General features: G+C 32.7%; 1 protein-coding gene across 1 annotated transcript in view; it reads right to left on the bottom strand.

Annotated features, from left to right (window-relative positions):
• Positions 1 to 297: 297 nt before the first annotated feature.
• TMEM65 (transmembrane protein 65) overlaps positions 298 to 27,753 on the bottom strand; it is a 46,829-nt gene continuing 19,373 nt past the window's right edge. Inside the window, exons 2-7 of the mRNA XM_067711321.1 lie at positions 15,605 to 15,649; positions 12,531 to 12,598; positions 8,163 to 8,217; positions 7,258 to 7,300; positions 5,280 to 5,385; positions 298 to 3,258 (exon numbers count right to left, since the gene is read on the bottom strand). Coding sequence (XP_067567422.1) covers positions 3,157 to 3,258; positions 5,280 to 5,385; positions 7,258 to 7,300; positions 8,163 to 8,217; positions 12,531 to 12,598; positions 15,605 to 15,649 — 419 coding nt within the window. The 3' untranslated portion in view covers positions 298 to 3,156. The remainder of the gene's footprint in view (positions 3,259 to 5,279; positions 5,386 to 7,257; positions 7,301 to 8,162; positions 8,218 to 12,530; positions 12,599 to 15,604; positions 15,650 to 27,753) is intronic.

The raw sequence follows: 27,753 nt of genomic DNA, 5'->3' as shown, positions 1-27,753 counted from the left end.
TGCTGTAAATAAATACCCAGCAGTGTAATTATCGCCAATCTCTCTATCTAAAGCTTTTTTGACATCCTATTAAAGATCAAATTATCTCAATATGGGAATCATCCTTCTCTCATAATGTGTAATGTTGTATCTCAAGTGTGGCCTTCAGGGAAACGGTAAATAGTTCCATTTTACTGTCTCAGTGTCATTGCTACAACCCTGTAACAAATCTGCATTTATTAATCCTGTTTCTTTTAAGCTACAGAATAACCAGGGTTTTCTGAGATTAAGAAGAAAATCAAATTTCAAAATCAAAACCACATTCCAAAATTTCTTAAAATGTATTTTTCTTTGTTCGATTCCTTTGTAAAAACATTGGTCACCATTTAACATACAGTGCCAACAAAATGCACCTAATTTACATGCATAAACAAGTCAATAAATCATAATACACAGACAATATGAATTTCAAATGAAGAGTACTGACACAGCTCATGTTGCATTTAACCATAGTTATAGTTGCTCCCAAAAAAGAAATAGCTAATATGAGAAATAAGAATTCCAGTTTCAATCTGAAATAAAATTCCTCGTGACAAGTAATATGAAACAATGATTATATGAAGTCATTATCTTAAAGGGAACCATTTTTCAGAAGTCACTTTGTGCAAAGCACCATACTAGTATATAAAATAAGATCTTGAAAAAAATGTGTACCTTAGGTTAAGGACAAAAGGGCTCCATTTTTTTTTTTAACTAATTACCTGAATGATGCAAATTTTTATTGTGTCCATAGATTAAAATACTTTTCAATATGAAGGTTATATATTCCATATTTTGACATTTTAAATAATTCTACAGACGCTCAGCTAAAAAGATTCTGTAGGACTGGGTTATTTTCACGAGCAAAAAAAAATGAAAGCACTAATCAAAAGCCCTTTCTAAACTCACAGGCAAAGTTTCTGGATATGGGATTTAATTAATAAAAAGAAAATTTAAGCACCACAATAAAATATGTTTTTAGAGAACAGAAAGGACTGGCATTACAGTTAGGGACAAAAACACTTAAACATTTACCAAAAAAAAAAAATTTTTTTTTAAAATAATCACTCTAATCCTATCATCTGAAATAATAAAAAAAAATTTTGGTGTGTCTGTGGTATTATATGGAAGATACAAACCACAGTTCTATTTAAAACGTTAAGTTTTATAATTCTAATTTGATCAAATGAGACTGTCATAGAGTACTTGTACATAATAAGAATGTTATATTTTTATTTTCTATGATTTATTTTTTCCCTCAAAAATCTATGATTAAAGGATACCACTAAAATCATTTTGAAGTACACAGAAGAGAATTTATGACAAATTGCCTTGTGAGAAAAAACAGCTCCTCTGAAAATAAAACCTCAAAGTAAATATGTGCTAATAAAACTTTAAAAATAAGGTAGCTATAAATAGAGCCATCTTTAAGTTTCCCTTCTTTTGCATCTATTTAGCAAAATAAATAATTTCAGTGGCCCAAATAGTAACTTTAATTTCTGTTTTTCTCCTCCATGATGTGTTCATCAACTCTTACAATTAAGAGTAATTTTTTAGCCTGTGTAACAGACCACATGCTAACAAACTTTAAGGTTCATAAAATTAAAATTTATGATTCACAAGTATAGATATGAATCCTATCTATGCCTAAATCAGATACACAAGACTGGACATAAGTAACTTCAATCTAAAATATGATTTAAACACCACAAAAAAAGAAAAGGGACCAAAAAAGGGAGCAAGAATTTCTCCTCATATGTCTTTTGACCACTAGGCTATATATAGCAAAAAGCAAAATATAAAATATTTATTTTTCACCTCAAAAGAAGTTATCCAGAAATAAAATCTGCTAAAGAAGATATAACAATGTCAAAATTATGAGTACTCAAACTCACTCAATTCAGATGAGAAGACATTTGTGGGGGGAAAAGCCTTCCCAAACAGTATTATTTGTATTTTATTAACCTTACAAATATCACCTCAACTTCACCACTCATACCATAAACCTTCTTGACAGTTTCCATTTTATACTAATGTGAAAAAAAATTTTTTTAGCCTCTTAATTTTCCAAGTGTCATGTCAAACCCCTTAGTTCACACATTAATTCCACAATCCCCATTAAAAATACTCTAAAATGGGCTTCCCTGGTGTCGCAGTGGTTGGGAGTCCGCCTGCCGATGAGGGGGACACGGGTTCTTGCCCGGGTCCGGGAAGATCCCACATGCTGCGGAGCGGCTGGGCCCGTGAGCCATGGCCGCTGAGCCTGTGCGTCCGGAGCCCGTGCTCCGCAACGGGAGAGGCCACAACAGTGAGAGGCCCATGTACCGCAAAAACAACAACAACAACAAAAAAACCCAAAATACTCTAAAATAATGACTTTCCCTTAGGAGTCAGAAATCACTATGTAATTATTCAAAACTGAGAAATTAAATTGGTAAAAAAAACAATTCAAAATAATACACTTGTTAACATATATGGTTTTATGTAGTAGGGAGACCACATAATTGTTCACCCTGATTAATCTCCGGCTCTTGAGACAATGAGGTCTGAAAATTAAAATGAGTGATAGGTACTTAAAATACTTAAAGTCTCTGTCCATTTTGAATAGATGTGAGAGTTTTTTTTAAATGACTGAAATTATGATTGTAAATGTTTACTGTGAAACAGTACAAAATTGATGTTGCCAAAAAGAGTAAAAAAAATCTTTAACTGATGTTAAACATCTTAAGTAATTTGGAAAAAATCTTAAGGTTGAATTGTAACTATAAGGGAACAACAACAGAAAATGCGTTCATGCATGTACACGTGGTAAGTAACAAATAGGCAAACCCCAAGTCAGCACAGCACATCAATGACTGATACTTAAATGATATTTTGGTATATAAAGAAAGAAAAAGAAGAGGTAAAATGTTGACTGCCATTGATGAAAAAGCATTTCAACAATTTACACAAAATTTTTTTTAAGAAGATGTCCCAAGAAAACCAAGCCACAATAAGTTAGTGTTTTCCATAATACATGCTGAATTAGTTGATCCCATATCTATGCACTGTTACTGTCTTAATTCCTAAATGTTGTGACAGCATATTTAATAATTGAGGTACATTAGTTTACATCTTTTTATAGGTATCCTAAGAGAGTTAATTTTTCTTTTCCAGTTTTTCATCATCTTCACCTCCTCCAAAGAAAATCAAAGGAAACATTCCTAGAATGCAGCCAATAGTCACCCCAACAGCTTTGCCCTATGGAAACAAAAGAAAAGATTTTTTGACAGTTAATTTACCCCTGTAAGAGGAATCCTTGCTTAAGTATCTGATAAAAATTAAAAATTACTATGTACTAAAAAATTCAACTGTGACTGTATTTCTTTTGATCATAGTAACTTAAATATAATAATAATGTACAAAAGGTTCTAGAACAAATAATATGTAAAGTTCAAAGCAACAAGGAAAAAAAATTTTTTTTCAAATTGCCACAGAAATAACATTAGAGGGGCTACCCTGGTGGTGCAGTGGTTAAGAATCCACCTGCCAATGCAGGGGACACGGGTTCAAGCCCTGGTCCGAGAAGATCCCACATGCTGCGGAGCAACTAAGCCCATGCGCCAACTACTGAGCCCGCATGCCACAACTACTGAAACCAGCACACCTAGAGCCCGTGCTCCGCAACAAGAGAAGCCACTGCAATGAGAAGGCCGCGCACTGCAACAAAGAGTAGTCCCCGCTCACCGCAACTAGAGAAAACCCACGCACAGCAATGAAGACCCAATGCAGCCAAAAATAAATAAATAAATTTATTTTAAAAAATAAATTAGCATTAAAGAAGTATTCAAGTAGAAAAACACTTTTTAAGAATGTCAGAGATAGGAAGAAAGGAAATATCTCACCAAGTACTCTCAATATATTTGGATTTGCTGCCCTTTGTATATATTCCTTTTCAATATTTATCCCCATGTACACCTAATTATATGTAGGTCTAATCATTATGTAAACATAGCTTTGTTTTCTGCCTTATTCCTTCCCCCCCCACAGTCACCCATGTTATAATAAACCCTTTCCAAACTGTTTCATAAACTTAATAAAAAAACTTCTAAATTCCACTGAATTGATGGGCCTATAATCTACGTAAAGCTCTTTTTTTTTTTTTTTCTCCCGGCCACAACGCGTGGCCTGTGGGACCCTTGTTCCCTGAGCAGAGATTGAACCCGGGCCCCATGCAATGGAAGCACTGAGTCCTAACCACTGTACCACCAGGGAATTCAAGCTCTCCTTACCATTAAAAATCATTGCTACTTTTTCACCATTGCAAATGACAGAACAATAAACACATCTGTGTATAGTTCTTCCTCAATGATTTATTTAAAAATCAAATAATATGAATATTTGTGCATAACCATAGGATACTGCCATGCTATCTATTCTAGACAAAACTGCAAATATCTGTATACCCACTGCAATATATTTATATGTATATGTACACACAATTTTTCTGCGATCTCACTTACATTAAAATTTTTTTTTTAATTTTTATAAATGATTTTTAAATGATGCATTCCTATGATGACTATTAAGGTTATACACTTTTGAATTAAGTTTTATGTCTTCATACAGACATTTACTGAGAATCTACAAAATACCAAACTCTATGCTAGGTACCAGGGAGACAGACAGGGTCCAAGCAGATGCAGTCTGTCTCTCTCCGCTAGGAACTTCCAGTTAGTCATCATGCTTTTCTACTTGTTAGTCAATATACTTGGAATTCTCTCATTCACCTAGCAAATGTCTCATCAATAATTTCAAAATAAGCTTAGATCTAATACTCACCAAGAAATCTCCACACCAAAAGAAATTTCTCTCCACAAAGAGTTAATTCTTTTCCTGGTGCTTCTGCTATATCAGGTGCATAATTCTATTACTGAATATGTCACACTAAATTATAATTTATTTAATATGTCTGGTTCCTTACCTACACAATCCTTAAAAAGAACTATAGTCTATTACTCATTTTATGTCCTTCAGTCTCAGCACACAACTGATACTCCTCAACAGTAACTGAATCATATAAAGAATTTTTCAAAAATCAAGTATACCTACAAAAATAGTCAATAAAAAATTACTGCTTTTCTGAACCTGCCAAGGCTTGGACAGTTTCTGTTAAAAATTGCACTCAAATCAATTTTAGTTTCAAATTTCTCAAGGGACTGAATACAGTGTCTTGCTCTGGCTACCCAAATTCACCGTCATAAGCCATATAAAGTACTCACCAAATGTGTACTAACACGTGTTTGCCACATGTCAACTTGCTTTGGTGTGAGATCAGGAATTGATAGGCCTAACCTGGAAGCCAAAGCTTCAACGTAGCCTGCAAGTCTTTAAAAATACAAGAGGACAGAATATAAGTTTTTAAAGAGAAACACAATGTCCTCACATAGGAAAAACTAATTACTACAAAGATAAGATAATTCTATACCTGTAATTGGCACTCTAGAAATGGTATAAACATTCTTTTACAACTTTCATCTTCATTGTGTATAAATATATTTGGTTTAAAATTTTTCAGACTGACATATTTAATATACAGGTAAATTAATTAACTTAATTATTCTCTACCATTACCTTAAAAAGAACAATTCAAGGTATATAAAAATTTTTACAACACTTATAATTTATACATTTATTCCAAATTCAAAGCAAAGCACTTTAACATATAAGTTAATAACTATCATCAGAAAACAAAAATTTCCAAAATTTATCAGATTGATATACTAAGAAAAACAGCCTACGATTTTCAGGGCAATTTCAAGTATTTATCAATTCTAAGTTGCCATTGCTTATTGGATACAATCTTACTTTAAGAACTGTAAGAAAGAAAAAAAATTCCCAATTAAACTATGCATACCATCAATTATAAGATAGATCCCAATGTCAGATATGTTAAGTTCTAAAAACCTGTGCAACTAAGATTGATAAAATGTGGTATTTGTTACCTAATGCTATTTTCAAAAGGCAGAGAAGTAGTTCTTAAATATAAGACTCCCAACAAATCTTTATGTCTAATAAAAAAATAATTGTTAAATGATACAATCTAAAACCAAATGGTCTTAGAGATCTATTAGATCATTTCATTCTATTAAATATAGAAAGCTATCACAGTAGCTATATAATATTATCATTATTAACCTTAATGTTGGAAACTGGGAAATAGAATGTTTAAGGGGTAATATCATTATAGGTTTATGTCAGGAATTCCAGGAATATAAAATTTTTGCTTCAACCCAAAACAAAGAAACTGTGTTTTTAACATTAGCTTTGGCCCCAAACTCCAGTGCAGAAGTCTAATGTATAGAGTTGGGTCTATATAAAGTACCTAAAGCTGCTTTCCTCCAGATTATAGGGCTAAGTAGACCTCTACTAGACCCAGATCCAAATCTCAAAACTTACCATTCTAATGAACCAAAAAAGGAAGAAACAGAACCAAAGACTGAGCAAGAGAAAATATGTTTATCACAAAAATTAATGCCAACTTAGTCTAATTTATACTTCCCAGGCTTCCCCAAGCTCAGGAAGCAGCCCAGGCCATCTGCCGCTTAGAAGAGAGAATGTAAAAACAGAAAGAGAGAAAGCTGGCCTTTTCTAAGTAGGCATCCTCAGTTTGTTTCATCATTCCTACCACATGGAATAAAAAGAGCAAAAACTAGCCGAGTCCCTGTATGTTTTGGCCATTATTCTCTGAAAATTCCTCTCTCTAGAAAACATGCCCAGACAGTATCCTCACATTTGAGCCATATTTCTTATCTTTGGGTTTAGTGGGAGGAGGGTGGGGGTGAAATAATGATAGAGGTTCTTACTTTTAGTCCTGTCTCACCCTTGGAAATGTTTATAAAATACATATAAACACTTAAGTAAATGAAAATTCAACTTACCTTATGGTAGTTTTAGAAAAAATTTTGCACATATCACAATTGCTTGAGAAGATTATTAAACACAAATGTCAGGGTCCCATCCCCAGCAACACTAATTCTGCATGACTGGGATGTGAGCGAGACATCTATATTTGATGCACACCAAAGATTTAAACATTTAGTGCTATTGATTTAGAAACATTGAAGTTAAAAATTTAGTTATAAAACACACATGCAAAAATAAATGTCCCTTTTTAAAATCCTTCTCAATTAAAGGAGAATGGAGAAGAGAAAGAGAGCAAGTACACACATGCCCAAATGAATAAATGAATGAACTTACCCAAGACCAGCTAAATCTGACACAAGGTTTCCCAAAGCAGCAGCTAAAAAAATGAAAAATGGACAAGTGAATTATTACATAGAAGTCAGAAAAATCAATAAAGCACTGGTCTGGAAGAGTTATCACATTTCTAAACTACAATGACAATATCCAAAGTAGTTCATTTGACAGCTCTGAATCTTGAGATCTCCAAAATAGAACACTATATTTCTGAGATTATAGTATTCTACCTCCATCAAGTAGTAGGTGTTTTCTAACGTGGCAGCCAGTTCCATTTTGGTTTCAGTATTAAAACACCTGTACAATACTTTGTAGTTTAACTTTCAGATAATATTTAAGGGAATCTGAATACTTGAAAGTTAAAGAGTAAAGCTATATGTACAGCTATGACATTCAAGAAAATCAAGGAGAGGAAATGTCTCTTTCATTAACTCATCCACTTCATGTGTTCCATAGAATAAAACAACACAGATTCATTGCCAAACGTCACCATCATGAAGAATACAGTGGTATTTGGGGGGAAAGAAGGAGACAGAACCAAATTAGATTTTCAATCTTGTATTTCCTTCCTTGACTTTTCTGCCCAACTTGAAAATAAATAATTTGATAGAGAAAAAGAGTAGGAAGGTTTTAGGGTAACACTGAATTAAGAGAAAAAAAATTTTAATATAGTCAATGTAGTAGATTATTGTTACCCATTAACTAACTTAAAGTACCTAAACTTTCTCAGAAAAATATATGCTACATATACAAAATTAAAAAGTAGAGGAATAGGATTACGTAGATAAACTAAGAGACATCTCAGTGAATAAACTCATTCAAATAAAGTATCCTCTTCTAAACCTAACCTACTAAAATGTTTCATAAATATACAATGGAATAATAACATTACTATTATTAAATACCTGCCATAGTTGAAATTCCCAAAATAATTCCAATAGATAACTCAATATGGGTTCCCTGAAAAATGATTACAAAGAAATTAATCTTAAAAATTAAAACTGAAGTGACTATCAAAGAATAGCAAAACATTAATAAAAAGAGGTAAAATAATCAATATGTTATCACAGCAAAATTATATATATAAAATATGCATAAATATACACATATACTACAGCAATTCACTTAATTATTAAATATTGGGTTGACCAAAAAGTTCATTCAGATTTTTCCATAAGAGGTTATGGAAAAACCCAAATGAACTTTTTGGCCAACCCAATATATGCAGTCATGCAGAAATAACATCAATATTTTATTTATTAAAATTAGGCTTTCATAAAAATAAAAAATAGCAACACACATAGCAATATAATTCATCATTAATAATCTAGAATTTATATTTTCTTACCACAGAAAGTTGTTTTAATGCTTTTGAACACAAAGACAACCAACTCACCTACATTTTAAATTCTGAATGATACAACTATACTATTGATATTTACCCTATAAAAGATTTAAAAGACAGACAAAACCAGTTTCTAGGGACCCAAAAAATCAGACTTCAAAAATTATCCTTAAAACACTTAGTTCTTTAACCATTAAGTAATGAGACTGTATGATTCATTTATAAGCAATAATAGCATTTAATACAATAGACCTACAGCAAAAATGAGGTTCCACTGTATTTCCACTGAATTTATTGAGAGTTTAAGATTTTCTATGTCTATCTCATTTCTCTAAAGAAAAGAGGGGCTCGTATTTTTCCTTCTACTTTAAAGAGAAGGAACTGAAGTGAAGAAGATTAAACCATTCTAATGGATTATTACATAGAATAAAGAAGAAATCCTACCATCTATTGTGCTAATTCATTTCTAATCCTTACACAATTCTGCCATAAGTGGACTTAACTTTCAAAAGCTCTCTTGAATACTGATGCTTGAAAATTTCTAAAACTTAAAAAAAAATCTCTATAGTACTTATGGAGAAAGAAAAAGAATGCCCTACAAATCTCAATGATATTTGTGGAGGAAAAAAAAAAAGAATGTCCTATCTGGGAACATAGAAATATTGTATTACTCAATTATTTATAAAATTGAAGAGAAGCTAAGTTTAATTTCCTCAATTTTCTTTCCCCTAGGCCTGTTGATTCCACTCCTTTAAAATATAATTCTTGTAGAGTATAGACCAAACAGCGTGATGTACAAAAGTCTCCCAGGCACTTAAAGTTACAAGGTTGTAAAGATACCCAAAGAAACAGATTTCTGAAGAAGAAAACAGGCATGAAGAAGTAGCTTTATATATGGAACCCAAAAAGTCAGGAGCATTACTACAGAAGAGAAGCACTTGACAGTTATAGTGTATAAAAAAATAAATACAGGATCTTTAACAGCAATGAATCATTAGAAATGACCCCCAAAAAATCTGTTTGCCAATACATGTATTTATAAAGCATTTAAGTGCTTAATCATTTGGTTGAATTTAAGAAACGTGAAGATCCTTCAAACAGCATGAAAAGCCTCACATAAAGTCAAGGTCGGTTTGAAGGCAATGGACTATCCACTCCCTTCCTTTTTCCCACAGTTACATCAAATTTCATGTTAACAGTTGAGGTAGAAGTTATAAATAAACCTAACACTAGTTGTCTTAAAGTTATACTTGGTTCATCACCTTAATATGATTAATCTATGCTAGAATTTTAATCAACTCTATCCTAATTAAATTGTAAGAAAAATAATCCCCCCAAAACCCACTAAAATATAAGTTATAAAAAGCAACCCCAATAATATAAAAATATAATAAAAAACTATGAAATCAAAAGCTTAGTATGAACAGCAGCCAAGAATAAAGGTCAAACCTACAATGAGAAGTTATATAGGAATTTGTTTACATGACTACAACTAGGTAGCAGTTAAGAGAGTATACCTAACAGAAAAAACATCAAATGGCATGATAGAAAAGAAGAATAAAATATCTTCTTGACTCACTATCTTCAGTCATAGCTATCCTACAATGTTTGGAGGCAATCAGTGTTTTGTTTTGTTTTTTAAAAAAAAAAAAGGTGAAAAACATTCTTAAGATAATAATGTTCACTTATTTCCCTTTTTATAGAACCTACAGTTATATTATTTATGGATTTTAGTCTTAGCAGTCTATTAAAAAGCCTCTTTGGAAAATTTAACTGTTCTTGAATTATTTTGCAATTATCACAGGATAATATTTTTGCCATACCTATTACTCTTAATCAGGTTTAAGCCAGTAGTTTAATTATTTATTTCAGTACTATATAAATAAAAAACGGGTGATACGTTCCTGAAACTGGATTTCAATGTAAACCAGAAAAACAAATATTACTGAATTAGAGTCAACCATCTCAGGCCTGGAAAAACAGTCCACTCTTAGTTACACTAATAATGAGACACAGGCCTGAGTAATACAAAATAGGAACATTACAGTAATTTGACTTTAGAATGTGGTCATTCTATTTGTTTTGTCTTGTTGGTATCTGTATTTAAACACAGATATCTGTTACTTTAGATATTTATTTCAAAGAAATATAAGACCATACTGTGAAGGTCTTATTCAAGATCTAAGAAACTACCCAGTTTCCCTATTCTGATATCTCTTCAAAATCTCCCTGCACCCCTCTTTATGCAAAATTTATCATCTCAACACTTCCCTGTAGCAAGGACAGTCTTTCATCATTTGAATATCTAAGGTCTGCCCAACTGAGATGAAAAAAAAAAATGATTATTAAGATGGTAGAATGAGAGGTACCAGCTGTCAATAAAGAGAATCTAAAATATTGAGTGCAAAACTGAAACAGAGAAGCTTTAATTCAGATAATCTATTCAAGAACACATCAGACCTTAAACTATAGCTTCTAAATTCATCATAGTCGGGTTTTCATTACAATTAGATTTTATTTACATTAACTATTTAAATAATCTAACCAACTCAAGGTTTTAGTAATTTCAGAAAAGGTAGTGTGGTATGGTTGAACAAGTTTCTCATATTCACAGATATATAAAATAGCCAACTTGATTCTTATATACATAATAGGAAAATGTCATAATCAGTCAAAAAAACTAGCATTTTGAAATTATATTTTAGAGTCTCTTACCGGACTACTTTGCTAAAGAATTATGTATCCAATGGGTGCTTATCACCTTCAAATTATGTGCATGCTACAGTATCTTCCGTGACTGCTTAAGGAGCAAGATGCCTTCCTGATGTGTGAACCCTGTGTTTCCTCAACCAGCTGAATGTCTAGACTTTCTGGGTATCTGATCCCACCTTATCAATCTGAACATAAGGTGAGACTACATACCAAAGAAAACCATTCTTGAATGAACCAATTTTAGATATTCTTTAAGCAAATTTTATAATCCATACAATGTAAATTATACTTTTATCCCTATTTTGAAACCAAATATTCTATTTATATCCATCTATAGTACATGTGACCTCCAAAACACCGAAACAAAAAACAAAAACAAACAACAACAACAAAAAAACCCCTGGCATCTCTCAAATATATTTCCCTCACATTCAATAATCCTAAAATCATTCCATTTCTTTTTTGAGCGGTCTCCTACAAAACACCTAGAATTTACAGAACTTTTTAAAAGTTTGAGTCACTGAAGAGAAGTGGATAGAGCACTGGGCAGTTTCAGAAGACCTGCATTTTCATCATGACTTTATAATCTGGATCCAATATTGGTATCTAGTGACAAAAAGTGTCACAGAAGAGTGAGAAAGATAAATCAGCCATCCCTGAGACTAAACAATACTAGTAAGAAACAACCTTAAATTAAAATGACTTCAGCAAAGGAGAACTTTTTAACACTACGATGGAACAAAGACTGGAGGGTTTATTATTCACAGTATTCTGAATTGAAACTTAAATCATCTTTGGGTTAAATGGATAGACTGTATATCCAAACACCCTTTAAAACATTTTTGTATGGGAAATCTGGACAAGGAACTAATTAATAACATACACATGATGAGAACTGCTGATACAATTAAAGAACATTAGAAAATTTTACATACTTTATTCTTTAGTAAGAATGTTGAAACTAGAACAGAGTAATACAGACCCAATAAATATTTGTTTATTATTGTCAATGCTTTACCAAAAGTCTTGATGATTAATAGATATGATGCCTTAAAAATTGAGCTACAGTCTAATTAACCTGAAATATAGTTAAAAATAGCCTTGTTCATTATGATATTAATTAAAACTTTATAGCTACAATATGTAAATTATTAGGAAAATTTAGACCACATTAATTTCTTTATTAACTCAAAATAGAAGGGTTGAAAGAACTTACTGCAACAATCATAATTGCATTATCCAAAAAGCCAAACCCTATGAAAGGTATCGCATTGTGGATGAATACTGAAAAACATCAAAAACAGAAAAATATGTTTTAAGATTTCTATAATTTTAAAATGACAAAAACAGACTATATGATTAAACTCTCATAAATAGATTTAAGTTTTGGAATTTGCTTTCCATTCCCCATAGACAAAAGATTCTGCTTCTCCTCTGTTTATATACTTGGTGGAAGATATACTGGGGAAAAAACAAAATAAAAAACACATAACATGTAAAATTAATTGTGTTAGGCTTTTGTATTTCCTTATTGGCAACGCACACACGTACAAATTACATACAGTTAATGACAGAACAAATAAATACACAAGTACCATGTTTTACCTGTTAAATTACTATTGACATCAATCTTTTTCTCTCTTAGACCTAACTACTGATACCATAAAATTGATCTCCATATTAGAAATAATAAAAAGTGTTCTGAATCAAATATCAGGGAAGCTATCTGCACTTATATTCATTAAACCATTTTTTAAACAAATGTTAGGAAAATGTGATGATCTCATCTGTCTTAGACATCTGTGTTCAAAGTCCTCTTTCCCCCCTCAACACATCAGTATCCCTGATAGCTTTCACCAACTAAAACAAACAATATTTGATTTAAATGAAAATGTAACTTGATCTCTTCCTACCAAAGGCACGTCTCACCCTATTTATCTAGTACATAATCTGAATGACCTGAGAAAACAGAAGTGTAACTAGGAAGAACTAATACCTATTTTAAAAATATATTTAGCTTCATTTTTTTTCCTATTTACATCTTCAGCACATTGCAGAATGCCTAGTGCACAGTAGATGCTCAATAAACATTAGTTAAATAAGTTGAGGACAACTAATTTGGAAAGGAAGAGAATTCCAGATTAAGAGAATTGAAGGAAGACTGTGAAACAGATTAAAAGCTGGGGATAGTTAAGACTTTATTCTAGTTATTCTATAAATTTGCCAAGGTATAGTCAACATCCATTCAACTGAGGACTTTTTAAAAATAAACATCAAGGCTCTGAGTTTTATACCACATCCAAAAAATAGTCCCTTAAACCAATTCGTTATATATGTGTTCAGTGCCTTTAGATCTTTTTCCTTTTCATGCAGTTAAGTCCACAAAAAGTATAATTAAAATATAATCCAGAAGTTATGAAAGTTTGATACCACTTTACACCAATCAGGGAAGGCTAATAAGCAGTAAAACAAGAAACATTTCTACCCACAAGCACTGTCGAAGACTAAGATCAAGGGGGAAAATAGTATATATCCTAGGTCATTTCAGAGTTCTTCTCGTTATCATATAAGAATGTCCCAGGTAAAAAGCAGCATCTTTTAAATTATAAAGCATATTGTTTTGTTTTTTTTAAGCATATTGTTTTAAAAGCTATGAAAGATGATAAAAATCAAGTGGCACATTAATGAAATGGGATTTTTTAATTAAAGAGTCTAGACTTAGTTCTTTGACTTTTTGCCTAGATCCAGCTGCTTAATGACCAGACATTCAAAATTTTATAATAATCAGCTTCTAAAACACATACAGAATTTCAAAAACATATTACAAATTTGACATGTCAAAAGAATATAATGAAATTTTTAAAATTCACCATATGAAACATTTACAGTGAAAAGAGAGCTACTTAAATGTATATCTGGAGAGAAGACTCTCCAGACATCCCAATCATCTTTGAAATGTAAATATGGCAAAGTAGCTATGAAACCTTTGGGATTACTAAACATTTTAGGGTTAATTTGATGGCATCTCTAAAACTGGCTAGTTATAAATATCTTAAAATTAGGTGTCAAGGTTATTAAACTAAGTTTAAGATTAGACTAATTGCTATCTTAGTAAAAACCTGGTCATAAAACCAAGGCATGTTGCTACACTGCTATAATAATTACCTGGAACTATAAAATATATTATGCTTTGACGTTTAGACCTAAGTAAATGTGTCCTGTAAATAAAAATTTATTTTCATTCCAAAGGAAAATTATAAGTTTCAGAAAGTCAAATAAACATGTACTGGACACTCCACAGGGCACTTGAGATACAAAGATACTTGGTTACCAGCCCTCAAGAAGTTTGGGTATGATAACACAGCCATATAAGCAGGTAATTTCAATATGACCCCCCAAATGGTAATAGCATTATACAGTGCTATGGATATTGACTGTATGAATTCAAGCTAGAAGAATAAAAAACGATTACCTGGGAAAGAAACGTCTTAAAGAATTCTTAAACTGTTTTGATATCTCGGAAAAGTTACTTATTTCTAATACAAATTATATTCTACCTCTGAGAGTAAAAAGAACTATTAAAAAGAACTGGCTACTACATTTTAATTATATAAGTTTGCTCTCCAGCATGTAAGGATATCCTACCAATTTCTTCAGTTTCCTTTGGGAAATATTATTCTCTAACTCAGTAGTTGTTAGCAAATCACATCTAATATTTAGCTTTAACTTACAACCTATTCAAATTCACCACACCGCTAAATAATTCTCTTCTTCCATTGTCTTTATAGTAAGATCCCAAACTATTTTACATTACTTTGGTGTTAGCCCTTGAATATTTATTACAATCGTAATAAAGAAAGCACACCAGCAGCATTGTAAAGCTCTTCTTCCTCGTGGTTTAAAATGAACTTTACTTTCCTCCTTATTACAAAGAACAAATCAGAGTATTTTCTCCACCAAAGAAAATAGCCTAGAAATTCTAGTTCTGAAATTACCCAACTTAAATCCAAACTAAACATACCCTTCTTCTTGGGAATTAAGAAAACCTCTACTATAATTCTATCTCTAGATGGTAACAATATTTAAACAATAATAGATATGGTTAACAATCTTAGAAATTCCATAATACTGTAATATGTCTTAAACCAAGTTTACAAACTTTTTGCTTCAGCATAATAAATAGGATAATCCACTCTATCTGGAATGATTTCTGTACTATTAATGAGTAACACAGTTATTTCAAGTCCAAAAGACAGATGCACAAATATTTAACAATTATAGAACCATTACCATATCTCAGCTGTCCTGGGGTGGGTGGTAGAGCTTCCAATTTTTCTGAAGGGGAAAGAAAGGGTGTGGTCAAGAATTAGTTACTATAGCATGATTTCTTTTTTATTACAATGAAGAAAATACCAGCAGAATTACAAAGTGAGAGAATAGCAGAGTTTTTCATAAATTATCTTTAGGTTAATGGACCAAAGTTATCCATACAGGAAATATTACTTGGTATAGATTAAATTACAAAGCTAGAAAACAAAACTGAGCTTTAGTTACAGGCCTACCATGGACCCTATAGCCCTGAGTAAATCATTTGCTTTTTGGTTTTTTGTAAGTCCTTGTATCTATATAATGAGGCTGTTCACGCAAACTACAGTGGAAAAAAAAATAACTTCAGAAATATAGCTACCCTTCTTTAAAATGGCAACCCTAAATGACTTAAGAAATATATACCCAAACAAACACTGATAATACTCAAGTAGACCTAGATGTCCTTTAAAAATAGGAAAATAATATTTTAAAGCAATGTATTACACCAGTAACTTCACCAGATTGTGTTATGTTCCTTAATTAATATCCCTAGATAATATACTGAATATTTTGAGTTTTGAAACCTATACTACTGGATAATTAGAATATTCTACACAATAAAATGACCCAAAAGAGTAGAGAGAGTATCATTCAACAAATAGCAATATTACTTATAATATATGTCATAATAAACACAGAAAGTTTTCCCAAGTATATACATCAAAGTAAGTAACTTCAAGCGCCATCATTAAACCTAAAAATTAACAATTGTTACAAAGAATCTACCTACCTAATCTCATAACAATAAACAACTCACCATTTATAAGTAAGAGTAAGCTATGGTAAAATGGCAGAGAATTCCACCTTCTTTATCCTCACTCAATCCAACAGAAGTAACTGATAACCTACACAGAAGAACCCAAACCATGGATCGCTCTGCTCTAAAGATTTAGTACAAACAACCGAAGTGACCAAGGAAATTCATTACAAACTGGATATATATTTTCTAAAATATTTATTTATAATCTATGACAACATAAGAACTGAAGAATTTAGTTTTTAAAAAGGAAAAAGCAAATAAATCTCTATTAATAAGCTATATAAAAAGGAGTATGATTCATATTTGTAAATGTTATTTTACTAAAAAAGCATATAGTATCATAAAGGCTTTACAATAAGAAATGCCTAAAGCCTAGAGTTTAGGCAATTACTGAATTATTCAGAAAGTTCTAAGAATGCAAGTTTAAGTTTTTCCTTTTTTAGAACGGTTAAGAAATGAAGATATCCTAAAACTTTGTAGAATTTTACATCTGCTTAGAATATACTTTCCATTCTTTGACTAGCACCGTTACTTCAAAATCTACTTTGAAAGCATGCAAATAGTTTTCCAAATTTTTAACAAGAAATATAAGATACCACTGTACTTCCACAGAGTTTTCTGGTGAAGCAAACATGCAAAAGTGGTTACATACCAGAACTATTTCCTAGTTGCATTATTCTCATCATCACTCAGTTCTGACACTGTGAGGAGAAGTCCTTGTCAGTTGACTGGAACATCCTGAAATACCTAAAAATTCAACAAGCAGGACCTTCCCAATATAATGAGAATATACAGAGTCCTTGCTTTTACTTCTTCAAATTCCTTACATATTGAGCAAAATATTTAAAATATTTTACAACTCCTAAGACAAAAGGATAAGGGCTAGGCAAATGTATAACGTGTAGCGGTAAAGAGGAAAAAAAAATCAAATAATGTAACCAATATTCCTAATCTGTCTTTCCAAGTACCCATAAGGATTAAAAAATTAAAGGTAATGAAAAATAATTTTTTTTAAAGATAGAGAAAAAGAAAGAAATATAAAGTAAAGGAGACAGAGCAGGGAAGAAAACCACTGGCACAGAGATTAAAGTAAAATCAAAGCACAGATTTTTGCCTCCTGCATCATAGAGAACCCAAGGAGTAATAAGAGTAAATATGAAAGGAACATTTCCTAGAAAGTGAAAGTTTTATTGGAAAGTATCTATAAAAAATTGTGAATCATAAATTGATCAGTTTGAGGATTCGACACTATAAATTATCTTCTTTACCACATTAACTGAAAGAAAATAAAATACATATCAGAAGTTAAAGGGCTTCCCTGGTGGCGAAGAGGTTAAGAATCCGCCAGCCAATGCAGGAGACACGGGTTCGAGCCCCGGTCCGGGAAGATCCCACAGGTCGTGGAGCAACAAGCCCGTGTGCCACAACTACTGAGCCTGTGCTCTAGAGCCCGCGAGCCACAACTACTGAGCCCGCGTGCCACAACTACTGAAGCCCGCGAGCCTAGAGCCCGTGCTCTGCAACGAGAGAAACCACACAATGAGAAGCTCGCGCACAGCAACGAAGAATAGCTCCTTCTCACTCCAACTAGAGACGGCTCGCGAGCAGCAACAAAGACCCAATGCAGCCAAAAATAAAACCAATAAAATAAATAAATTTTAAAAATAATTAAAAAAAAAAGAAGTTAAAAACATTAGATGTATAACACACAGCAAAACTCAATCTTGGAAAGAGCCCAAGGTTTCAGCAATCTATACAAGTTTTAAAATGTCATGGCTGCCAATTTAACCTCCCTGAAAACAGTCATAATAAACCCCAAAGTTTTATTTCCCTACATATATATCTTAACCATAAAATTTTTCTTCTGACATATGGTAAACTATGTACACTTACATGGAAATGTATTCTAATCTACTGTTTTATTAAGCAGAATTTGGAGTTAGAAAAACCAGTTCTTTCAGTTACTCTATGTGTGTATGTACGTGTTACATGCATCATAATTTCTCTCTTCTTTTCTAAATATTTTAAAATAAGATGACTATTAAGATTGTACATCACCACACCATATTCTCTAACCATTTTTAGCTTAAGAAATCCTGGTTCTACTTCCAATACTGACTGAATAATCTTCTATCAGACCAAGCCTCCTGCACAGAAAAACTATAACTATAAATAAATATTTGAAAGCACTGGAAAATGACCAAAAGTAGGTTGATTCTGGAGAGGAATCAACACTTAGAAGAATGGAACTAAATGAGCTACCCATTTAACACAGCTTCTGGCCTAATCCACAACATGTAGACCAACTAAAACTCTTAATAAAAAAACTTCAGTCTTTCTGGCCTAAAGAAGTAGTGGGCAGATAAAAAGAAACAAAATTGAGTTATTTGTAGTGAGGTGGATGGACCTAGAGACTGTTACACAGAGTGAAGTAAGTCAGAGAAAAATAAGTATCGTATGCTAACACATACATATGGAATCTCAAAAAAAAAAAAGGTTCTGAAGAACCTAGGGGCAGGAAAGGAATAAAGACACAAACGTAGAGAATGAACTTGAGGACACGGGTAGGGGGACAGGTAAGCTGGGACGAAGTGAGAGAGTGGCATGGACTTATATATACTACCAAATGTAAAATAGATAGCTAGAGGGAAGCAGCCGCATAACAGAGGGAGATCAGCTCGGTGCTATGTGACCACCTAGAGGGGTGGGATAGGGAGGGTGGGAGGGAGGGAGACGCAAGAGGGAGGAGATATGGGGATATATGTGTATGTATAGCTAATTCACTTTGTTATAAAGCAGAAACTAACACACCATTGTAAAGCAATTGTACTCCAATAAAGATGTTAAAAAAAAAAAAGAAGTAGTGGGCAGGGTGCAAGGTAACCAAAGCTGCTGGAAACTGAGAGGGGAATCCTGGAAAGAATAAAGTCAGAAAGGAGGAGCCCTAAGTTCTGTATACACATTTGGTTCAAATATATGGCTGACCTGTAAACCACGCTTGTGCAGGGAAAACTCCAAAAATCTCAGTTAAAGGTAAAATAACTGAAGATGTGAGCTGCAGCCCAAGAGACAGAGTTTGCAATTTGAGCCTAACAATTAACTGCATGCTAAAACAAATAAACAAAAGTCAATATTTTTCAGAAGAATGAAACACAATCCAGAGTCTCTGCAACATAATAATAGCAATGACTAGGATACAATCCAAAATTACTTCACAAACAAACAGGAAAACCTGACCCATTTTCAGGATAAAAAACAATAGACAGAAACCAATTCAAAAGTGACTCAAATATGCATATATATGTACAACTGTATCACATTGCTGTACACCAGAAACTAACACAACATTGTAAATCAACTATACTTCAATTTTTTTTTAAAGTGACTCAAATGTTAGAAATAGCAGACAAGGAATTTAAAGTAGTAATTAAAATTATATTCGAAGATGTAAAAATAAAAATGCTCAAATAGAAATGATAAAAAAACAAACTGAAGCTCTGTAACTGAAATATTCAATACCTGAAATTTTAAAATTAACTGGATAGGCTTAAAAACATAATGAAAGTGACAGAAGAAGCAATTAATGAACATAATGATAGATCAGTAAAATTACCCAATCTGAAAAAGAGAATAAAAGGACTGAAAAACAGTAAACCAGAGTCTCAGGGACCTGTGGCTAAATATCAAAAGGTCAATATATGCATAACTGGAGTTCCAGAAGGTGAGGAGAAAGAAAAGGACCCAAAAATCTTTTAAAATAAATAATGGCTAAAACTTTCTCAAAGTTGGGGGGAAGACAAAAATTTCAAAAGATTCAGGAAGTTCAGTGAACCCTTAGTAGGATAAATATAAAGAAAACCAATGACAAAGAAAAAAATATATTGAAAGCAGTCAGGAAAAAAAATGACACATTAAGTAAAGGAAAACAATGATTTGAATATACGGAAAGAAAAAGAAAGCTGTCAGTCCAATATTGCATATCCAGAAAAATATCCTTATCCTTCACAAATGAAGGCAAACTGTACCTCAGTTAAACTAAAACTATGAAAAAATGTGTTGCCAGCCAATCTGCAAAACAGGAAATGCAGAAGAAACTTCTTCAGACGGAAGGAAATACCAGTTGGAAAGTAAAATCTTCAGGGAAGAATGAAGAGCATCAGAAATGGTAAATACTGAATAAATATAAAAAACTACTTTTTTCCTTTTTCCTAGTAATTTAAGTAAACCTGATTGTCCAAAGCAAAAATTACAACACTGCCTTGTGGAGTTTATAACATATGTAGATGTAATACATATGACATCAAAGCATAAAGGATGAAGGAGGGTACAAATGGACCAATTTGGAAATATGGTTGCAATATTTCTACAATGTATATGAAGTGGTACAAGGCTCTAAGTGGTATTAGCTCTAAGCAGTCTGAAAACAGTTACGAATGCATATTTGCAATTCCTAGAGCACCCATACATATAGATAAAATGCATTAAGGACACAGTTAGAAAGCTAAATAAATAATGTGAAGGGAATTCCAAAAAATATTAAGTCAAAAGAATGCAGGAAATGAGAACAGAGGAACAAAAAACAGAGGGACAAGCAGAAACCAAATAGTAAAATAGTAAATCTACATCCAACTATATCGGTAATTACTTTCAATGTTAATGGACTAAACAATCCAATTAAAAGGCATAGATTGTCAAAATGGATAAAAAAAGTAAGACCCAACTATATGATATCTGCAAGAATTACACTTTAATAGGGTGAAAGTAAATGAATGGTACAAAATACATTATACAAACAGTAAGCTTACAAAGGCTGGAGTGGCTATATTAATAACAGATAAAGTAGACTTACAGACAGTATTACCAGAACCAGGCACATTTCAAAATGGTAAGAGTCAATTCATCAAAAGGCATAATAGCAATTTGTTTATGCCTAATAACAGAGCTTTAAAATGCATGATGCGGACTTCCCTGGTGGCGTAATGGTTAAGAATCCACCTGCCAATGCAGGGGACACAGGTTCAATCCCTGTTCTGGGAAGATCCCACATGCTGTGGAGCAACTAAGCCCATGAGCCACAACTACTGAGCCAGTGTGCTGCAACTACTGAAGCCCGCGAGCTCTAGGGCCCGCGTGCCACAACTACTGAGCCTGCATGCTGCAACTACTGAAGCCTGTGCCCCTAGAGCCCGTGCTCTGCAACAGGAGAAGCTGCTGCAATGAGAAGCCGGTGCACTGCAATGAAGAGTAGTCCCTGCTGGCAGCAACTAGAGAAAGCCTATGCGCAGCAACGAAGACCCAGTGCAACCAAAGTAAAAAGAAAAACAAACAAAAACCAAAATGCATGATGCAAAATATGACAGAATTAAAGGGAAAATAAACATTTTCACAATCACACTTGGAGATACAAAAGCTTCTCTCTCAGTAACTGATAGAACACTAGGGGAAAATAGCAGTAAAAAACACGTTATCTGAACACTACCAACCACCTTGATTCAACTGATATTTAAACATTTACACTCAACAACTACAGAATGCATATTCTTTTCAATTGTAGATGGCACATTCATCAAGATAGATCATATGCTGATCCACAAAACAAGTGTTAATAAATTAATGATTAAAGTTGTAAAGAATATGTTCTCTGACCAAAATGGAACCCATAACAATAAGATATCTAGGAAAAAAATTAGAAATTAAAGAACATCTTCTAAATACATGGGCCAAAGAAGAAATCAAAAAGGAAATTAGAAAATAGTTTTCAAACTGAATCACAATGAAAATACAGCATATCAAAATTTGTCAAAACAGCTAAATGAATGCTTAGAGGGAAACTTCTAGTTTTAAGTACTAATATTAAAAATAAAGGGCTAAAATGAATAACCTATGGCACTATCTTAAGAAGCTACGAAAAAGAGAACAAGGGAAGCCAAAAGTAAGTAGCAGAAAGAAGGAAATAATAACAAAAAGAGCTGAAATCAATGAAATAAAAAACAAACAATAAAGGAAATAGACAAAGCCTAAAGTTGGTTCTTTGAAAAGATCAACAAAATTTAAAAACCCTTAGGTACACCAATCAAGAAAGAGAGAACACATATTACTAATATGTTACTAATGAAACAGGGGACGTCACTACATATCCTACAGACATTAAAATGAGAATATTACAAATAACTTTATGCCAACATATTCAACAACTTAGATGAAATGAACAAATTCCTTGAAAAATACAACTTACTAAAACTGATATAAGATGAAACAAAAATCTGAACAGTTCTATTTAGTAGCAAAATCAAATTTGTTACCAAGCACCTTTCCATAACATTCACACTAAAAAACCTTCTAGGCCCAGATGGTTTCACTAATGAGTTTTATCAAATATTAATGAAGAGCAAACACCAACCCTAGACAAACTTATAATCTCTTTCAGAAAAACAGAAAATGAGGAAATACTTCCCAACTCATTTTATGAGGCCAGAATAGTCCTAAATATAAAATCTAACCAAGAGGGCTTCCCTGGTGGCGCAGTGGTTGAGAGTCCGCCTGCTGATGCAGGGGACATGGGTTCGTGCCCCAGTCCGGGAAGATCCCACATGCCGTGGATAGGCTGGGCCCATGAGCCATGGCCGCTGAGCCTGCGCGTCCGGAGCCTGTGCTCCACAACGGGAGAGGCCACAACAGTGAGAGGCCCGCGTACCACCAAAAAAAAAAAAAAAAAAAAAAAAAAAATCTAACCAAGAAATTACAAAAAAGAGAAAACTACAGACCAATATCCCTCATGAACACAGTCAGAAAAAATTTTAATGTAATGATAACTGTTCTGCTTTCCCAAAGTGTGTTTATTCACAATAGTGGCAAAAAATAACTAACATCCAGACTTCCTTACATTTTTCCCTTTCTGATATTTCTCATTGTTTGAAGGAGAAGTTGTGCTTAATAGGGTTCCATGTTTAGAAACATACAGATTAGGAAAATTATCTGTATGTGTCTATGAGATAGTATTTACAAATAATTTTTTTTTTCTTTTGATTTCACAGTTAAAAGTCTTTGCTGGAGGGACAGTAAATAAGACAGTTCTTGCAAACTGCTAATTTATACCATACCAAATCAAATAAAAATTATTTTAAGTGGGACTATCTCTCCTTCTGATCTGTCCTTGAGAACATAAATATATTCAATTATTGTATAGACAAATCTTTTCCGAATTAAAAAGCACTTAAGATATTCATTACAAATCCTGAAAACATAAGAAAGTACTTTCCATGTTTAAATATAAAAATTTTCAACGCTTTCAACATTTTGTTTTGCTTCAGTAACCCAGGAAGATTAGAGAAAACAGTTTAAAACATTTAAAGCAATTTCACTTTTATTAAATGAAATTCTAATTTTTTAGAATGTACAAAGAATGAGGTATTCCAGTTAGTTTTCTAGTTAACTAAAGCAACCAGAGAACTGATGTAGCTTATAAAATACTGTTACTACCTAAGTAATATTGAATTCTTTAAAAAGAAATACTTCTTTGATGAACTGGAATATTATAGTGCATCAGAATCATCATTTTAATGCTCAATTATTATCTATTTAGGAGGTATAAAATTGAGGGTCACTGTCACATAAAAACCAGAAGAGAGAACAAAACACAAATTAAGGCTTTTTTCTCCTATTTCAGGAATAAAAATATATTTAATCCAGCAGCTTTTTATATTTTATTATATAAATGTAAGTATATAATATTTGTTTTATACTATATTCACTTAAAAAGGGGGGAAGTTGGATTAGGAAGAGAAAGACAAAGGGAGAAATGAGAAACAGAGCAAGGTAAGAAAAACAGATGAGGAACAAATGTAGAGATTTTTTTAAAAATGGAGGGAGAGAGAGAGTTTTTGAAGGGAGCCTCAGAGAAGGCCACACAAGAAAGAGACTTCCTAGATCTGGGCAAATGAGTTGGTGGGACATGGTTTTTTTCAGTCCCGCTACTGTATTTCTTTGTTGATTAGTCATCAGGTAGTCTAAACTTGACACCTTTGGATCAGACTCCACTGTGCACACAGATACCTCCTAATATATACACACTGCTAAGCACTATGGGAAAACCAGATAAACAGATATTATCTCCAGCTATGCCAGGGGTTCCCAGGCTTTGCTGTAGGACACAGATCTAAAGGTTTCCAAATCCCCAGGCCATGTTCTAAAAGCTTATTTTAAAATAAATTCCTGACCATTGTTTATCATTGTCTTTTTTTTTTTTTAAACTTAAAATGGCATCTGGTGAGAAAGGAAATTAGCTAACTGTAGGCTCTAATTTAAGCTGAATTCCAATCAGATTTTTTTTCCTGTGGTGAAAAATAAACAATAATAATTTTTTTATTGGTAAGATTAAGAAGCAGTTTTTCCCAAGACAACATTTGGGACAGTATTCCTACAATCAAGCCTTATACTACACTATTTCAATGACCTCTAATCATAGAAGAACAAATATCACCATTTTAAACTTCACGTTTGTTTTATTTATTTATTATTTTTAAAAAATTTTATTTTTTGGCTGCACTGGGTCTTCTTTGCTGCGCGTGGGCCTCCTCCAGTTGCGGCGAGCGGGAGATACTCTCCGTTGCGGTGTGTGGACTTCTTATTGCGGTGGCTTCTCTTTTTGCGGAGCACGGGCTCTAGGTGCGCAGGTTTCAGTAGTTGTGGCGCGTGGGCTTCAGTAGCTGTGGCACGCAGGCTCTAGAGCGCAGGCTCAATAGTTGTGGCGCACGGGCTCAGTTGCTCCGCGGCATGTGGGATCTTCCCGGACCAGGGCTCGAACCTGTGTCCCCTGCACTGGCAGGCAGATTCTTAACCACTGTGCCACCAGGGAAGCCCCTCACATTTGTTTTAATCCTGGAAAATTCCTACTAGGTTTTACCAAAATGTCTTAGAATCTTTCATAACTAAAATGTAACATATATTCAAATACTTTTATCAGTGCTATAAACATACTAAAATTTACCTTTTATATTAATGCTTAGAATAAAGTAGGAAAATTCTTTTAAATTGTGCTTTTCAGGAATATACAACATGCAAGTTTTAGAATAGAACCACTGGGAATAGAACAACTACCTGTAACCTGGCCATAAAATGCCTTGTGCCTTTGTGCTTTTCAGTCAAAATTGATTGTTATATCAATTTGGATATAACAAAGATTGGGATTGACATATATACACTGATATGTATAAAATAGATAACTTACAAAAACCTGCTGTATAGCACAGGGAACTCCACTTTGCTGTACAGCAGAAACTAACACAACATTGTAAAACAACTATACCCCAATAAAAAAATAAAATTAAAAAAAATGAAATGAAGACACCAAAAGAACCCCCAAATACTGTACAGCCTCCATTAATAAAAAAAAAAAACCATAGGAATTTACTGCAAACATCTTACATTAAATAAGCCATATTTACATACACACGTATATAATTCACACATAAATATTTATTTATTCATATTACATATATGAAAAGGATGATGATGTTGAGTTTTTTAACTTAAGAGCGATTTTTAAGTAAAAATTAGAAAATAACATTTAAAATACTAAATTCCTTTGGTTTATCTAAATGAATAAGTTACACTTTTCAACTAAGAAGGTTATATACCTTTATTGTAGAAAGTTAATGAGACTCAGAAAAACAAACCAAAAAAAAACTTCAAACTACCTATAATTTATCAGAAATAAACATTTTGATGTATTATCCTTCAATCTTTTTTCTATAGAGAGGTATACAGAAAATTGTGTTCTGCCATTTTCACAAAGCACTATGTGGTGAATATTTCCCCCTTAAATTTTTTAAGGCAATAATTGTATTGGTGGTATTTTATTTCACCATATGATACATAGTAGTTTAATCCCCTATGACTAGATATTTATTCTTTATTCTTTTTCACATTTATAAATAACACTCATACAAACATGTACCTAAATCTTTTTATGTTCCCCTGAAAGTTCTTTATGGTAGATTCTTAAGTGGCATTACTGAGTCCAAAAAAAAGGGCATACATTTAAGGATTTTTAAAATTTTGCAAAATTCCTCTCAGAAAAAGTATGCTAAATTACTCCCATCTTGCTACATTTTTATTTTTTTAATTGTTATACTGTACTAAAAATATTCTCATGTTTTCGGAATATAGGTAAAATGTCATTAAAACAAAATCCTTGAAAGAAATTTCCAGGTCCCAATCAATTGCCAAGTTATTTTAAGTGGCAAAAGATTCCAATTCAACAAATAGGTAGGACAGGTCAAAGGAGTTTATTACTATATTTCCCCTTAAAAATAATTTTTAAAAAATCTTCAGTCCAATATAGACAAGTGGTTTTAAAATATCTTTTAGGATAAACTAAGCCTAGTATATTTCTTTTCTAAATAAGTTACTGTACTAAGAAATATATCTTAAATTGAAAATCAAGGGCTTCCCTGGTGGCACAGTGGTTGAGAATCTGCCTGCTAATGCAGGGGACACGGGTTCGAGCCCTGGTCTGGGAAGATCCCACATGCCACGGAGCAACTAGGCCCGTGAGCCACAACTACTGAGCCTGCGCATCTGGAGCCTGTGCTCCACAACAAGAGAGGCCACGACAGTGAGGGGCCCGCGCACTGTGATGAAGAGTGGCCCCCGCTTGCCACAACTAAAGAAAGTCCTCACACAGAAACGAAAGACCCAACACAGCCAAAAATAAATAAATTAATTAATTAATTAAAGTACCCTTAATTAAAAAAAAAAGAAAATCAAAATACTTCAGTAGAAGAAAGTAAGTGGAACACCTACACTTCATTTTAGCCTCCGCTATAAAACAAAACGCGTTTACAAAGGTGGTGCTGGAAAACAAAACTACCCGCCTTGATATAGTGATTTCTATAACATTATGTAATAAAAATTATAATTTGTTGGGAACTATACTCAGTATTTTAACCTATAAGGGAAAAGAATCTGAAAAAGAATAGATGTATACATATGTATAAATGAATCACTTTGCTGTACACCTCAAACTAACACAACATTGTAAATCAACTATACTTCAATTTTTAAAATAAAAAAATACTTTTTTAAAAACTATGATCTGTCATTTTCATTGTTAAACCTTCCATTAAATTTAACCATACTTTACAAGTATAAATACAAACTTGAAACGAAAGAAAAGCTAAACAACAAAAAGAAAGGTCTTGGTTTCCAATATGCTTTCACAGCAACGATAATTCTAAATGTGGTAACTTATTTCAGTCTATTATCATAGACATAAACATCAATATAAGATCACAAATCAAGGGAAAAATTC

The sequence above is a fragment of the Pseudorca crassidens genome, chromosome 17, assembly GCF_039906515.1.
Source record: "Pseudorca crassidens isolate mPseCra1 chromosome 17, mPseCra1.hap1, whole genome shotgun sequence".
Taxonomy (NCBI): Eukaryota; Metazoa; Chordata; class Mammalia; order Artiodactyla; family Delphinidae; genus Pseudorca; species Pseudorca crassidens.
The sequence above is the reverse complement of the archived record's forward strand: the minus strand, read 5'-3'. Positions and strand labels throughout refer to the sequence as shown.